The 17,733-nt window shown below is 35.4% G+C and overlaps 1 protein-coding gene across 1 annotated transcript in view; it reads right to left on the bottom strand.

The window, feature by feature from the left end:
• The window catches only part of itpk1a (inositol-tetrakisphosphate 1-kinase a), a 21,391-nt gene extending 3,658 nt beyond the window's left edge, over positions 1-17,733 (bottom strand). The window contains exons 1-10 of the mRNA XM_079831651.1: positions 17,433-17,733; positions 17,176-17,272; positions 14,712-14,736; positions 10,554-10,679; positions 10,344-10,461; positions 4,819-4,917; positions 4,586-4,626; positions 3,047-3,212; positions 1,034-1,101; positions 603-765 (exon numbers count right to left, since the gene is read on the bottom strand). Of these exons, the coding sequence (XP_079687777.1) occupies positions 603-765; positions 1,034-1,101; positions 3,047-3,212; positions 4,586-4,626; positions 4,819-4,917; positions 10,344-10,461; positions 10,554-10,679; positions 14,712-14,736; positions 17,176-17,270 (901 nt within the window). The 5' untranslated portion in view covers positions 17,271-17,272; positions 17,433-17,733. The remainder of the gene's footprint in view (positions 1-602; positions 766-1,033; positions 1,102-3,046; positions 3,213-4,585; positions 4,627-4,818; positions 4,918-10,343; positions 10,462-10,553; positions 10,680-14,711; positions 14,737-17,175; positions 17,273-17,432) is intronic.

The raw sequence follows: 17,733 nt of genomic DNA, 5'->3' as shown, positions 1-17,733 counted from the left end.
GACAGAGAGAGAAAATGTAATAAGACAATTTCAGAGGTTCATTTGAACATATTTAATTTTAATGTCCATAAATTATTATTTTTTTGCAAGAATGGCTTAATTAATACTGTAAAATATGTTCAATACAGGACTTTTTTTGACATTGCCAACCTGTAAATTAATTTGAGAGCAAGTAATAAACACAAAAAGGATTGTTTGAGTTGCGCTATCATGCCTTTTTCCTTTACCACTTTTTGTTTAATCATTTTAATGGAACTGGAATCGGAACCGGAATCGTTAGGCGGAACCTTAACCAGAACCGGAACCGGAAAACTTCTCACGATTCCCAACCCTAGTCCTCACTTACATAAATGAAATATAGTGTCCTGCACCCACTAGTAAAAAAATATATCTGGTGTCTGAATAATTTTTGGTTTGACTGTATATATATATTTAACATGCAAATACATTAACATGCAGGAACCGGCCTCTTTATTATTCCATACTGACACCATGTGGTCTTTAATTGCATTGCTGATTTTGAAAGTGGGAATAGAGTTCAATGTATAAAGATAACATACAGTATATTACCCACCCCAAGGATTGTTCGGAACTGCACGTACCTGGGAATGCGTTGATATCGATGACGGCGTGCTGACCGGTCTGGTTGTTGATGATTATGTCAATTCCAAACAGAGAAATGCCGAGGGCGTGTCGTAGCCTTCTGGAAATCTTCTGAATGACATCATTGCTGGGTGCCCAGTACTTGCCCTCCATGTTGTCCCTCTAGAGGAAACCAGAAAAGGGACAAAAGGTATGAAATGCCTTTTTGTTGAACATATGGTTCAAACATTTTATATGTGCTTTTTTAGTTACATATAAACATTTGAAAAATGTATTTAAATTTGAACAGTACTGGTAAGGATTTCGCTCAATGTTTCCAGGTACCGTTCAAATGTTTACTGAAGAGTTGAAGAAAAGCATAATCTCTCTTGACTTGAAGGAGTTAAAACTTTACTTGAGTAATAAATATTAAACAGGCATGTTGACTTACGCAGGTCAGGTGAGACGAGCACTCTGGTTTGGACACATGATGACTGTTGAAAGATATTGCTCTCCTGTCTAGAGGATAAAAAACTTGTTCAGTTTTCAAATTCAGACTATAAACCTTTTTACACTACTGTTCAAAACTTTGTCTCGAACTTTGTTTCATCAAGATTTTTTAAAAGAAATTAATACTTTTATTCAGCAAGGAAACATTAAATCCATCAAAAGAGACCGTGGACATCTTTGCCATCAAAGGAATACATTACATTTACAAATGAATTGTATTAAATATATTAAAATAGAAACGGCAATAATATTTCACAATACTACAGTTTTTTATTCAATCAAAGAAATGCAGCTTTAATTGCTTTTTTTTAAAGACATTTAAAAAATCTGACCCCTCAACATTCTGTTCTCAACATTTTAGTTGTTGTCCTTTAAGCTTCATTTATTCAGCAAATCCCAAATCCTTCATTGGATGTAAAGTTTATGCAACAAAAATGACAAAATCTGGGCAACAGTAAATTTGATTGTCCATCGGGGGCATAATTCACCAAACCTCACTGACATCTGAGAAGAAAAAGCTTTGAGTTGCTTATTTAATGAATACCACGTCAAGGACAAAATAAAGCACTTTTCTGTAAGAGAGGGAAAGGGTCTAAACATCAGCAACATATGTTGACAGAATGGTCAAGACAGGCTGAGAGGCCTCGCCATCACACAGAGTTGCTCACGAGTGCCATTAATGTCAATCTCACTTTGTTTCTGATACAGCTTTCAAACATAAGGTAATCTTATAAAAAGTTCCAGACTAAGTAAATTTGTTAGTATATGCCTGTGTGGATGGTTAAAACTAGCCGAAAGAGACCCGATGTCTAAATTCCTAGACCTGGCACCCTATAAAGTGTTTTTATTGGCCGCCCGGTGAACTTGTGTCCCATCTGTGACACACAGAGAGTGCAATTTGCAGATTTGTCTTTCCACATGAGAAGTACTTTGATCAACACGAAGGGCCCTATCATACACCCGGTGCAATGCCACGCCAGGCAAGTGTTTTTTGCTAGTTTCATTCTGACGCAGTTATCATTTTCACGTCCAGGGCCACGATGTTTAAATAGCAAATGCATTTGTGTCCAATTGTTTACCCATGGGCGTGCTGGTCTGAAAATGAGGTGTGTTCAGGCGCATTGTCGGCGCATTGCTATTTCGAGGCAACTGAAAATGACTGCGCCATTGACCAACAAAAACCTGGTCGAAAGTCAATGGCGCAGTATTTTTTGTGTTATTTAAAGAGCACGTTAGTAATATGCACCTATAGGCGGGTCCACAACATGTGTACACACACACAGGGACGCATAACAGCACACATTAACATAAAACTGTACACACTACCTTTCAAAAGTTTGTTTTTGAAAGAATTATTTTATGCTCACCAAGGTATATAAACCAAGAAAACAGTAATATTGTTAAATAATATATTTTAAAAATGTCATGGCCTGGTTTCACAGACAGGGATTAAGCTTTAGTTAAATTAGGACATTTAAGTAACTTTTATAAACGTGCCCTAGAAAAAAAAAAAAACATTATTGGTGAACATCTTGAGACAAAAACAATGGCGCTGACAAATTTTAATATATATAAGTGCAAGTTTCTTTCAGTTAAAACAGCTCAAACATGCACTTAAGTCTGAGACTAGCTGAAACCGGGGGCATGTATTCCTGTGATGTTAAAGCTGAATTTTCAGCATCATTACTCCAGTCTTCAGTCACATGATCCTTCAGAAATCATTCTAATATGCTGATTTGATGCTCAAGAAACATTTCCTTACTGCAACTTTTGATCAATTTAATGTGCCCTTGCTGAATAAAAGTATTCATTTCCTTGACCCCAAACTTTTGAACAGTAGTGTATTTGACGCTAATGAAAGTTTTAAGCATTGAAACTATTTGATTCTTAGAGTTAAAATACATGAAATGCTTTGAATCGCCCATCATAGGGATGTCGGTGCGACTCAACTGACCTGTGGGTCCAGATGGGAAATTCCTAATCGAGGGCCGCTGCACCACACTGTAGGCCTCTCCCACTACAAACACCTTATACAGCACGGCATTATGGTTGATGAAGCTCTGGAGGACACATGGGGGCTTGATGTCTTTCAGATCTTCCTCACTGAATATGATGGCCATCTATTGAGCAGAAACCAAACCAACAACACAATGCAGAGCAGGTTGGTTATAAATTAACATGATACATACTATACATGGATTATTGTTGTGATCTTGAAATGAAAGAAGCAAACGAGAAAAGTCAAATAAAGTGTATGTACTCTCACGACACTAAAACTGCCACACCAAAACCCCCTCCATCCATGTATGTTCCTTTTATCTCCTTTAACTAAGTAAACCTATGTGCTCACAGTCATAAAACACATGACCATCAACCTGTTTGAACAAACACAGTCATTCAGCAGTCAGTGGTGACACATTAATCTAGTACACCCCTCAATGTCAACACCATAAACCATAAAACAGAGTTACTAGTGTCTTCAAGCAGTATTCTGAAGGAATGCCAGTGATTGGAGACTTTGCCTGTACATTAGTCACTGTGAATCAAAGATATGGTCACCATAGCAACAGAGGCTGCACCCCTGTTAATCATCCACTGGGACAGCAGGGTTACTTGTGATTCAGTGCAATGAGAGCTATGGCGATGACACTTTCTTTAGAAGGGGATGCATGAAAATACACAATTGGTTTTTTTTTTATAGAGAATTTTTTGTATCACACTTCCCCTAGTGAAAAATAAATATACCAAAATGTATTTGAAATACCTTTATTTTATGCTAAGTATACTACAAATACATTCACATATTTTTGTACTTAATATAAATACCCTGCAATTGTACTTTTGGTATACTAAATGTAAATACTTATAATCTGCTAAATGGTCCAACTAAAGATATACTGAAGTAAATGGAAACTAGTATACTTTAGATATACTTTCAATATCTTGCATTTAAAGACTGATATTATACAGTGATCATACTATCCTTACTAATAGTGATGTTAAAACACATTTTAAGCTTAATATTAAGAAATGTGCATTGAAAGAAATGCTCCAAATAAAGTTTAAATACAATATTTATATCAGTAAGTCTCAAGCGATATGTCAGTAAATATGTTCATTGATTTGTACTATACTTAGTATGAAATAAATGTATTTTAAATATTTCTTTTCCACTAGGGTCCTAAGGAGGGAAATGTGACTGTTGCGATAGCAAAATAAATATATTTTAAAAACAGGACTTTTCAGTTCTCTAACTTTACTAAATTTCAAATCCTGCATAAAAAGTTGTCATACTCAAGCCCAAAATTAATCATTTTAAAGAGACACCATTCAACGTTAGAAATGAATGATTAACTAACCATGTAGCACCTCTTATGTAAAAGATCTGAATAACACTGTTGTCTACAGTACTTATCTGTAACTTATTACGTAAGAGATATGAAAAATAGTGCAGGTTACAGAAGAGTAAAGTCTGGGGTGTGTGTCATCTTACCTCATGGGAGTTAATGCCATGAGCTACCTGGGTTTTGCAGACTGCAATCAAACAGAAATAGTGTGAAAATGTGTCGCTCCAGCACACATGAGCAAATATATAGGAAACAGCTCATTTGAAGTCAAATGGACTGTTGAGAGAAACCCCAGTTCAGAATGAGATGAGCCATGAATGCAAATCGATGTATGTAAATTGTCATGAAGATAACTGCTGATTTGAAATGACAAACTTACTGAAAGGAAATGTGATTCCGTGTTTGTGGAGTTGCTCCAGAGTCTCAGTGTTACATTCACTCTTGAGAACCATGAATGGAGGTGAGCAGATTCGGTCATCTACAGAAAACACACATTAAAATGCATTTCATACATACAACCACTTGATAGACCTCTTCTGTGGTGACCATGCTTCTTAAATTCTGGTTTAAAATCATTTTAAACCTATATATTGTTTTTGATATTGTCAGAAAAATGTCAGGGTGATACAAATCCTGAAAAACTTTACATTAAAAAAATACATAAAAAATAATATATTTTTTTATTTTAAAAAAATGTATATATATTTTTTATTATTATTACATTTTATTACAATTATTTGTAATATTTTTTTTAACAAACTTCACTGCTTAATATTTGAAAAACCTCTTTAGGACAAACCAAAGTTAACAATATCAAATAATTTGACATGGCAAGGTTATTAAAGGGATAGTTCACCAAAACATAATCCCATAATTTACTCAACCTCAAGCCATCCTAGGTGTTTATGACATTCTTCTTTCAGACGAACACAATCAGAGTTATATTAAAAAAAAGAATCTAAACTTTATAATGGCAGTGAATGGCAGCCCAAAATTTGAAGCCCAAAAAAGTGCATCCATCCAGCCCTCTTACTTCCTCCACACGGCTCTGGGGGGTTAATAAAGGCCTTCTGAAGCGAATTGATTGGTTTGAATTTATTTTTATAATGATGCACTTTTTTGAGCAAATTTTGGGCTGCCATTTATAAAGCTTGGATTAGCCAGGACATTTTTTTAATATAACTCTGATAGTATTCGTCTGAAAGAAGAATGTCGTAAACACCTAGGATGGCTTGAGGGTGAGTAAATTATGGGATAATTTTCATCTTTGGGTGAACTATCCCTTTAAATGTCACATGGTGCGACTCTATTGAATGATTCATGATATTTGTATATTATATATATATATATATATATATATATATATATATATATATATAAAAAAGGTGGTGTATGAAATCCCAGTTGTTTTCCTCGATGTGTTTTGATTTCATCTCACTTTCTCTCTCTAACAGGCCAGACGACAACATCTTAACAAGATTAACCAGCACACCCTGAGCATAAATCCTTGTAGACACTAAGTTTGGACGGGGATCTTAATGATGTGTAGCCTGCACACATTTTAAGTGATGACGACAATTTCTACTGGATAATATTACTACTGAATCCATGGAAACATTTCAAACTAAACCGTTGAGGTATCTGTGAATTTTCAGCCCGCTTTTGATCTGCAACCATCAATTAAATCTTATAAACAGCTTCTTTTCCAAGAGCGAAAGTGGAGTCTATTTATAGCCCCTCAAAAAACAATCTTTTTCTGTCGAGTGGCTCAGCGATATAAAGCATCACATTTCACACTAGACAAGCAACATGAATCCATTTGATCAAACAGGCAGTAACCTTTAAAGCAGCCACAAACGCTGAACACAGCAATGCGGTGTGTGACAGTTATGTATGAGATCAACTTAATTGCACTCATGTGATATGGGTATGAATTTTTGGGGATATGGTTTGATTATGATTAATTTTAAGCCACATGATGAGCACCAATTTATACAAACAAGTTAACTGACTCAAGATTAACTCAGTGTTGAGCTGTACTGAAAATCCCATGAGTAAGAACATAAATGTAAGTCACGTAATGCAGTACTTGTTTTAGATTCAAACATTACCACGACAGCGTGTTGTCACCTAATCATATGGACTAGCAGTCCATTAGCTCATGGAAAAATGTGTCGAATTTAACAAAATCAGTGATTGATGGCAATTGCTGATAGAGCCAAACATGCATGTATGGGCAATTGAGTTATTTAGAAAGGAATCTTGTGTAAAACATAGGGTATATGAGCTGTTATCTTTCTTTTCCCAGAATTCCTTGCAGTGTTGTTTCATAAGCTAATAGCCATAGAGGCGGTTGCCTAGTGAATGGGCCCGAGAAAATAGTCACTCCCTTTGTATCCTAAACAGAGTCGTCTCTTTCTTAGAGATAGGGGCGGATGGTTAACTTCACACTAACATTCAGCTGACACTCCTCTACCCACACGTCTCTCGGAAGAACATTGATGATATGGTTTCAATTGGACAACACCGGCTTCTCTGACCTGAATACAAGAGATTTTCCCCTGAACAATTTTGAAAGCCATTTAAATATCATTATCAGGGTTTACTCAAACATGTGGAGTTTATGCAGTTGGATTGTGGCTGCCATTATAGGAAAAGAGGGACAAACCAAATAAGATATTCTATAATTAATGGTAATTTTAATTCATTTAATTAATTGTTTGACCCTGATGTTATAATTTGTAATGAAAATGTTGTACTAAATTCTAAAATAACGCAAATTGAACCCCCCCCCTGTACACTACCATTCTAAAGTTTTTATTTTTTATTTAAATGAATACTTTTATTTAGTAAGGACGCATTAAATTGATCAAAAGTGACAGAAAAGATTCTATTCACATAAATGCTGTTCTTATTTTTGAACTTTCTATTAATCAAAGAATCCTGGATATTTTTTTCACGGTTTTCACAAAAATTCAGCTTTGTCGTCATAGGTATAAATTACATTTTAAAGCATATTAAAATATAAAACAGTTAAGTTGTCAGTTACCAGTTATGTAATAATATTCTTTTGATCAAATAAATACAGTATAAGTTTAGTAAGCATAAAAGACCTCTTACATACTCCAAACGTTTGAACAGTAGTATATTTGTAAATACCTATACTGCCATTCAAAAGTTTTTGATTGGTAAGATTTTTAAAGTTTTTAGAAGAAGTCTCTTATGCTCACCAACGCTGCATTTATTTTTTATATATATATACAGGGAGTGCAGAATTATTAGGCACGTTGATTTTCTGATCATATTTTTTTTCCAGGCACATTTGACCAATTCCAAACCACAGTAATCCTAATAACTACTATTGATTTAGTATTTAATAATGTATAAGTGATATATAATTGTTCATGAAGGCTGGAAATGAAAAATCACCTTATATTCAGGTGTGCAGAATTATTAGGCATGTTTTCTTTTACAGATAAATTGAGCCAAAAAAGAGATTTAACTCAGACTGAAAAGTCAAAAAGTATTAAATGCCCATGAGAAGGATGCAATACTAATGCAATACTAGACATTGCAGTTAAGGCATGACCATTGGACAGTGAAATGCTCGTTGGGTCAGCAGGATCTGACAAAAACAGGTGGTGAAGAAAAGACACCTGTTAACTGCAAAAGAATGAAGAATTAAGGTGAAGAATTAAGGGTGAAACCATCAGGAACCCTTTAGTCTCCAGCGCCACCATTTTCCAGAGCTGCAACCTACCTGGAGTCTCCAGAAGTGAAGGTGTCAGGATCTCAGAGACTTCAGTTAGGTAAAGAATCCTAAAAAATGACCCCCACTAAATAAGAATCACAAGCTGAAGTGTTGTAAAATACATGAAGAAGGTTTTTTTATAGGCTTTATGGACAGATAGGTTGAGAGTGACTCTTGAAGGACCAGCACCACATCCTCTAGTACCACTGTTTGAAGAATTCATCTTCCAGAATCTGGCAGTACGTTTTGGGAGTTCATTTTTAGTCCATCCTGAAGTCCGTTTTGCAGAGATGGACTAAAAATGAACTCCCAAAACGTACTGCCAGATTCTGGAAGATGAATTCTTCAAACAGTGGTACTATGGTACAGTGGTACAGCTGTCCAATGGTCATGCCTTAACTGCAATGTCTAGTATTGCATTAGTATTGCATCCTTCTCATGGGCATTTAATACTTTTTGACTTTTCAGTCTGAGTTAAATCTCTTTTTTGGCTCAATTTATCTGTAAAAGAAAACATGCCTAATAATTCTGCACACCTGAATATAAGGTGATTTTCATTTCCAGCCTTCATGAACAATTATATATCACTTATACATTATTAAATACTAAATCAATAGTAGTTATTAGGATTACTGTGGTTTGGAATTGGTCAAATGTGCCTGGAAAAAAAATTTGATCAGAAAATCAACGTGCCTAATATATACTGGGAGTGCAGAATTATATATATAAATACATAAAAATAGTAATATTGTGAAATATTATTAAAATGTAAAATAATTTTTCTATTTGATTATATTTTTAAAATGTAATTTATTTCTGTGATGACAAAGCTCTTTTGACAAAGAATTGTCAGCATGATAAGTCCAGTCTTCAGTGTCACATGATCCTTCAGAAATTATTCTAATATGCTGATTTGCTGCTCAAGAAACATTTATGATTATTATCAATGTTAAAAACAGTTGTGTAAAACATTTTTCCCCCCAGGATTATTTGATGAAAAGAAAGTTCAAACAGCATTTATTTTAAATAGAAGCTTTTGTAACATTGTAAATGTCTTCACTGTCATTTTTGATCAATTTAATGCATCCTTGCTGAATAAATGTATTCATTTCTTTAAGTTCTTTCCCCAAAAAAACAAAAAAAAACGTTTGAACGGCAGTACTGTAATGTTGCAAAAGCTTTTTATTTCAGATAAATGCTGTTCTTTTGAACTTTCTATTCATTAATGAATCCGAAAAAAATGCACACAACTGTTAACAACATTGATAATAATCATAAATGTTTCTTGAGCAGCAAATCAGCATATTAGAATGATTTCTGAAGGATCATGTGACACTGAAGACTGGAGTAGTGATGCTGAAAATTCAGCTTTGCATCACAGGAATAAATTACATTTAAAAAAATATTCAAATAGAAAACAGCTATTTTACAATTCAATAATATTTCACAATATTACTGTTTTTTTTTGTATTTTTAATAAAATAACTGCAGCCTTGGTGAGCATAAGAGACTTCTTCTAAAAACTTAAAAAATCTTACAGATCAAAAACTTTTGAACGGCAGTGTATGTGTGGAAATGTTTAGGCTGAATATTTAGAATGAGTTCAGATTGTGATGGAATTCCTTAGGCACTACGCCATTCTCACAGCTGGTGATTCTGTTGGCTTGTAGTGAGCCGACGGGCCTCCTGTTCTTTCTGTGGCCGGTGAATGCAGTGTGCAAGCAGCACAAAGAATGAACGACTCAGCAGCTTTAGGACATAAGCCCTCCATAAGCCTCACACTTCCCCTGCGCAAAGGCAAAAACCTGCCCTCCTCGTGATGGTTCACCCCTGAAGAACAAAGGAGGATCTAAACGCCTGGCTTATAGAACCCTTTAGCAACATTTAGAATTAGTGGAAATGCTGTCAATGATCTAGTCCATATCCAACGTATTCCTGCCCACCTAAATGGAAAGAGTATGTCTAACTGGCATGTAAAGTGACCAATCACAATTTGTACTCTCTTTACATGCCGTTTAGGGGCGGGCCTATCTGAAATAGGGGATACTACTATGAATGGGTTGCCCATCGTAAATAACTGTATTTATCACAGCTGTACTTTGCGTGATTACATCACGTACATGTATTTTTGTGCATCTGTGCTGTAGACAGACCTTGAATGCCGTCTTCAAGTTTGTGGATTAGCTTGTATGACTTGCAGCGGTCCAGCAGGGTACGAATGGCCGGAAGAGGGTCCAGAATCACTGTTTCGGGGTGAGCATCTATGTAGTCCTGGAAAAATACATGGAATATTCAACTGAAATTCATATAAATGATTGAAACATGACAGATTTATGGCTACTTGAGTTGATTTGCTTAGTTACCTGAACACCCTGAAGAAGTAGCACAGACTCTGCGACATTCTGGTCAGCATCAACAATATGGTCAGTCAGCTTGTGGATGATGACATCAAATGGTCCCTGCTTCTCTATTGGCTGGCTCAGATCCAGCTAGACCGGGAGAACAAGGCCAAGAGCTCAGTAAACATCCACAAGACATTTTTTAGCAATAACCATCTGGGAGAACTCATATGTCAATATATGAGCAGGCAAAAGATGTATTTTTCTTGTATTTGTCAGAGTATTATTTGTAAGAAAATAAGTATGATAATAAGCTTTAGCAAATTCATCTGAACAGGTTGAAAGCATTCCTACATTTTTGAAATTCCGGTTTTTCCTAAATACTTTGTTTGCTCAAGGGGGATGTTTGAAGAACAGACATTTATGACATGATGCAAATTGTGAGGTGTGATGTGTGCTGTCAAACCAGATTGTGGATCATTTTCAGTTTTTTAGACACAATCCCTAAGGGTAGATAAATGTGACTCTCAGATATAAGGGAAATGGAACGTGGCTGTGTGAAACTCATTAGAAAGCTAAATTCACAGTAAATCAGATTCATAAATAAGATGGTAATAGTACAAGAACAATCTACAAGACAGTACAATGTGTTCTGAAGGCTTTACATGTCACCAACATGGAGAATGGCTGCTTGGGGCACAAAGCAGATGTGGTCCCTTTGGGTTTAACCTTTGGGGATGAGAAAATATTTATTTTGGATCAGACCACAACTGTTCTCGTCAAACGTCAGAGGCATTTGTACATGACCTAGGCTGTTAAAAGGGGATGTGGGCATCCCTAAGTGCACTTTAATTTAAAATACTTAGACCTAGTCCAGATTTGCTCTTTCAAAGGCAGCACCGGCCCCCCAGAAACAGAGAAATTGGTAATCCTAAGGGGCTTATTCTCTAAATAGCTCTGTTTTCAATTACAATGTCTGGAAACATTATATTGTGAAACATTTTGCGAAAACAGACTTAAGAATAAAGAAGATGACACACAGAAAGTGACACACAGATTCCACACATGACAATTCAGAGAGAAGACCCCTCTACTTCCTGTTTGTAGTGGATACTCAGCTGATACACACATCATCTGATATAAAGCATGAGACAGCCATGCGTTACATCACATTAATGTTATCTTAGTGTTTTAAAGTAAAGAGCTATATTGCTTGCTGGAAATATTGAGGCCTTATTTGCTTTGCTATTATCATTCTTCTATTTCCACCCCCCATTTAACACTCTTCTTCCTGAAAAACAGAACTAAATATATAACTTGCTGTTAACTTCTGTTAAACAGTGAGGGGCATGCCAAGATTACACCAAGTTAAGTGTAAACCAAGGAGGTGATGGCAAACAAAAAGTCCTACTTTTTCTTGGCTTGTGCGAAATTGATTACTGAGTGGCTTAATCAATTACGAGTCCCCACGATACAAAAAAAAAAGTAAAAAAGAAAATGTTATCAATATGTATATACTGTATACGGCCATTCAAAGGTTTGGGGTCAGCAAGATTTTTTAAAAAGAAATTAATACTTTTGTTTAGCAAGGAAGCATTACATTGATAAAAAAAAATGACAGTTTAAAGACATTTATAATATTACAAAAGATTTATTTATTAATAAATTATGTTCTTTTAAACAAACCAAATCAGCCTAATCGAACAATTCCTGAAGGGCCCTGTGAAAAGAAATATATTCAAATAGAAAACTTATTTTAAATGTAATATTTTACGCTGTTATGTATTTTTGATCAAATAAATGCTGCCTTGGTGAGCATACAATATTTCATTCAAAACATTAAAAAACTCTTACTGACCCCAAATGTTTGATAAAATATAAAAATCATCAACAATTTACAATTTATAATTGTAATAAGAATATGTTGTCACTCTCCTGACCCTTGGGGCATTATATTTTTAAAACGAGTGTGGTATATGTTCTTGAGAAAGTGTAATTATCTTATCCCTATGGTGACATGTTGAAACTGCAGTAGTTTAATAAGCAAAGTAGGACAGGCTTACAAGAGAAGGCAGAATATGAATTTTTTTTAGTTTTTTGCCCACAGAAAATACACTACCCAGAGCCATAAATCATGCAAGACATTCAAAATATTAATTTTCAAATAAGTGATGACATGAAGTGATCTCCCCATGATCGCTTTTAGTGACTTGATGATTTAATGATCACATTATCAAATTAATGACACTCCCCCTGTTTAAAATGATTAACCCATGGACTGATATTGCTAGATTAATTACTTTAGAGACCATATAAAATCTATGACTGGGTGCAGCTGGGTAGCCTATTGTATGCAAACAGGTCAAAGTCCATTCTTTACTCTCTTTGGTATCCACACCCTACATGCTGGATAGCAAAAGGTTATTTTTATGCATCCTGGGAGTGGAGAAAAGCCCTCAGGGTTTCACTCATCCAGACAGCTTCACTGACAATGGTCTGACTCTAGTAAAGTACCAGAATGAAGGAACAAGGACCTTGGTTTAGTCTATCAGCCTTCACATGCAAGTCCCAAAATAAAACAAGGTGACTGTTCCCAGAATTTTTATCATAACTAATGCACTTTCCATGGCAAAACAGTAAAGAACAATGTTTGTCCATAAACATAATTTTTTTTGAACCAATGATATGCCTTGAGTTCTATGCTTGCAAAGCAAATCTACACCTCATTTTCACTTCAACCAGCTTAGTTTGTTATAAGAGGCCCTTACGTATCTCAGGGCCACCACAATATAAACATGGTTGACAAGGGCATGTTCTACTGGAATGCGCAAATACTGTCTTCATGTGTCCGCTAAAAACAGTACAACAAAGAGCCAGTCATTTACTCCAAGATAAAGCATTAGATTCAGAGGGGTCCAAAAGTCTGAGACCACTAGTGAAAATATTTTTATTTAGCATTTTTCAAATGTAATACTTTTGAATACAATTCACAATTGAACATATCCTAAATATTACTTCTTCATTTTATGTCTCTTTTAAATCTGAAAGTTTAAATAGATTTTTAAATCACAGATTTTGAATTTGGTCTCACACAAAATCCTAATAATGTCTTAAACTTGTCACGCTATAAATTTAAATGGCTTTTACATCTCTGTGAATCATGCGTCTGATGATTTATCAATGCCAAGGTGAAGCAAAGGAAAGGTGCCACAAATGCAACAGTATCATTAATCTGATACCCATAATGCTGTTAACTCTTCATCCTTGAGCAAACATGGCGATGGTCTAACTTGAGAAAAGTCAAGTTCTGTTCATCAGCACTTAAAACGGGAGTACTAATTGTACGAAAATGTTGGTTTTTGTAGGAAACTAAGGACATCTGTAGAAGACAAAAATACAATACTCCAGTAGCTGACAAAGCCAGGTGTTCTTTACTAGAACAAAATTTACATTGTCATTGTTATCAAAAAGGACAGATTGGGTTTAGCCTACTCTTCAAAAAACTCTCCTCAGTCTTTACTGAAGAAAAGCATGCTAGATTAAGCAAGGACAGATGCCAGACTTAAAGACCTCTGTGTACTCAGCTATCCTGCACTAATGTCCTCAGCATGTCCTTATAGAATTACTTGATAAGCGGAAGTATCAGCTTAGACTGATCAGCCTGATACAAACTATTAGCCAAGAAAAGGCTAATCAGTGCAATTTCCATGCAATTTTAAGGCAAACTTAAGTTTCTGTTATGTTAGGCTATATTAGGCCCTGGCTGAGAACCGTTTGACGCAAAAAAAAGTCTCTATAAAGCTGTTTTTACTGGCATTTATTCAATGGCACAGATAAGTAAAAGAGCCACAAAAAAGTTCATGCAATAACAGTATGAGCATTAATAATAAGGCATTATTATTATTATGATTTTTTTTTTGTAGAATTCCAACTGCATATAAAGGGGAATAGTTGTCTAGTAATGCAATGCACGTAACAGTAATAGCATGTTGTGGTGATATTTTCAAATGAAGTTACCCCAGGCATAACAGCTTCATTTTCATTTATTGAAAGCCATGCTTGTAATGTTTAGAACAGATGCTGACAAGTGTATTGTGGCAGCGACCTCACATTAATGGACAGGCTTTTTGTGTCATGGAAAAGCCATATAAAAGAAAGAAAAATGTTGAAAGGGTCTCTTACCTGGATAATCTCTATGCCTTGTTTCCTGGGAAAAAAAATAGGAACAAACGATGAATATTTTATATCGATTCCATGTGGAACTCTTTGTTGACTTTCATAATAAACAACATTTATTGAATTTGGAATAATGAGAACTTCACAATGAGACAAATAATTAGGACGACGACACTCAACAAGACAGATAAAATCCCCTTTAGCTTTGGACTGCTGTTTCTCACACAAATAGGACAGAATTCTCCAAGTTCCCTCTCCAAAAAAAACATGAAAGCATGACAAACAAATACACAAGCATGCTTAAAATTAAGTAGCATTCCTCTCAATTTCCAGACGATGCACATAATTAACAATGTGTTTGACTGATAAGTTCTTGTGTTGTGAGAATTTCTGTATTTTTGCAAATTCATAAGTTAGTTAGGCAGCTTTAGGTCATCAAGTTTAAAAGACCCTAAAAATAACTAAGTGCACATTGTTTTCAACAACTGACAAACCCAATAAATGACGCACTATGAGGCAGTTTATCAGTAGAGCTGAGTCAGTAGTTCGTTTCTAAATCCTCAGAACTAAGTGAAAACATCTTAGTCTAAGTCCCAAGACAAATAAGCCAGTCAGAAAGAATAACAAATCACTGAACAAGTTGCACAAGCTTATGTAAAATCCCATTGCAAACCGGTTATCTGTAGGCTAAAATGTGCTCATGAAAGAAAGATCATGTTACAATAATTCAAAAATGCGCAACGTTCACTCAGAAATGTAGCCTACGCACAATACACCATCCACACAGATACACATCTAAGGCATGTCCATGCCTCCCTCAGCAAACAGAACATTTATGGCTTTACAGCCATATTGATGCCAATGCAGTGCAGAATTGAACTGAATAACCTAGGTAACACATGAATTAGCTTTGAATCAGTTAAGTAACAGGCACAATCTTGCTGACTCTTAGGAATGCATGGAGTCTACACAGATATGCAAGCAATGTTACTTCTAAGTCTGTGGAATTGAAGAGTGTCCGACTACCTGGCGCTTATCCAGGTAACCAATGAACTTTGTTCAGGCCTTTGTCTTTTTATGACCAACAATACCACAGATGGTTTTATTGCCATCTAATTATGAGAATCCCAGGACAGTGTTAGAAGTTAGTTTTTTTTTTATAAGCAATCTCGCAAAAATCAGGAGCAGGGACTCCCTCGAATAGCAAATGACTGGTAGATTGACTAAGTTGACAAAGGATGTCCATGTTTTTATGGTTGAAAATGAGAGTGTAGGTACATTTCAAATCTGTACTGACTTCCATTGGAGTACTGGTTTATTGGGGGGGGGGGGGGGGGGGGGGTGGAGGGTTGCAGGAAGAGAGTTGCATTTACATTTTTTCAGAGAAGATTGTTCATTGACGTAAAAAATAGAATAGAAATGATAGTGAGAAATAGTGAAGAAATAGCTTTATATGTAATGAGTGATTACATTTAATGACACAGTAAAGTGACTGAGACTGTGTTGATGACTGATGAGGCAAGAGGTCATGAAGAGTTGAGATGAATCATGTTTCCTATATCCTAACACTATTTCTATAAGCCCCACTTGTTTCAATTCTCTATAACTGAATTTGTAATTCATACATATAAACTCTGTACACTCATGTTTTGACACTTCTCCAGAAGTCATGTGTCCCCAGAAATAGCCTACATATCTTATTTTGCTAATATTAAATAGCAAGCAGTTTTAACATTTATTTCTTAAAACTAACTAGTAAATATTTTATATTATTAGCATTAGTTTTTTTAATTAGTAGTCTAGAAAGCAATCCAAAAAGTTACTATTTTTTCAATCATAGGCTAGCAACTATTTATTAGATCACAACGCTATCAAATAACCATTCCATTGTTATTCAAGATATTCAGTAGTCTGAGACCACTAGTGAAAACGTTTTTATTTAGCATTTTTCTAATTTAACACTTTTGAATGTGATTCACAATAGAACATATCCTAAATATTTCATCTTCATTTTATATCTCATTTCAACTATTTAAAAAGTATCCCAATTTTCCTAGCAGCAATTAAACAGGTGCTAGTAGCTAGGCTGGTATGTATTCAATTGTTACTAGTACCATTTTACTCTTACTAGCAAGAATTCTTGAAATATGACAAGTAAAAAAAAAAGCACTTGCAACAAGCGAGAAACGTTACCAGCCACACTTGGGATAGATTGCATCTCAAGGAAATAGCTACTAGCTCCACGTGAATAAAGTAAATAGGTATCAGCAACAAATGAAACACATTATTCCGAAGTGAATAGTAGCTATTATTAAACTCAATAATTAAATTAAAAACGCCTGGTCAATTCTGCATAACTTACTGCTCTGTACAACATTTATACTAGGCTATTAGTTAGTTTAAAGGAACATAAAGACCACTTGCCATATGTATTTTGTATAGACTGGCGCTGAGATGCGCTTTTACACACCTGCACAAATCCACAAAGGTCTGGAAACCGAGTTTTTTAATCTTCTTCTCGCTGAGCCAATATCCAACTCGCTTTCCTTTCACGAACGTCTGCATCTCTGGAGAGAGAAATAGGGATGTCATGTCAGTCCATATGCAGAGTGTATTCATAAAGAAATCGACCAGCAGGTGTTTTGTGAACTAAATGAAAAGCAGGAATTGTTGTGTGGTTCGTGTAAAAAAAATACAGAAAATTTCATTACGGACGTTTGAACCTACCTGACAGAATCAATGTGCTGAATCAATGCGCTCTGATCAGTTACGGGTCTCGTAAAGTCACAGGTTTAGGCTGTCCTCAATAGTCCATCCAGAATGCGCGTCCCTCTGTCTAAATAGTTGTTCGATTTTATGACAACTTCGTCACATTATTTATATGACAGCAAGACGTATCGACATAACAAACACATCATGACACATCACAGAATGAACCCGGCGCGTGTGTCCCTTCTCTAACTTCAGTGGAAACCTTATATCCCAAATGGTCTGTCCATTACTTAGCCATGCTCTCGATTAGCGATGT

The sequence above is a fragment of the Gobio gobio genome, assembly GCF_949357685.1.
Source record: "Gobio gobio genome assembly, chromosome: 12".
NCBI lineage: Eukaryota > Metazoa > Chordata > Actinopteri > Cypriniformes > Gobionidae > Gobio > Gobio gobio.
The sequence above is the reverse complement of the archived record's forward strand: the minus strand, read 5'-3'. Positions and strand labels throughout refer to the sequence as shown.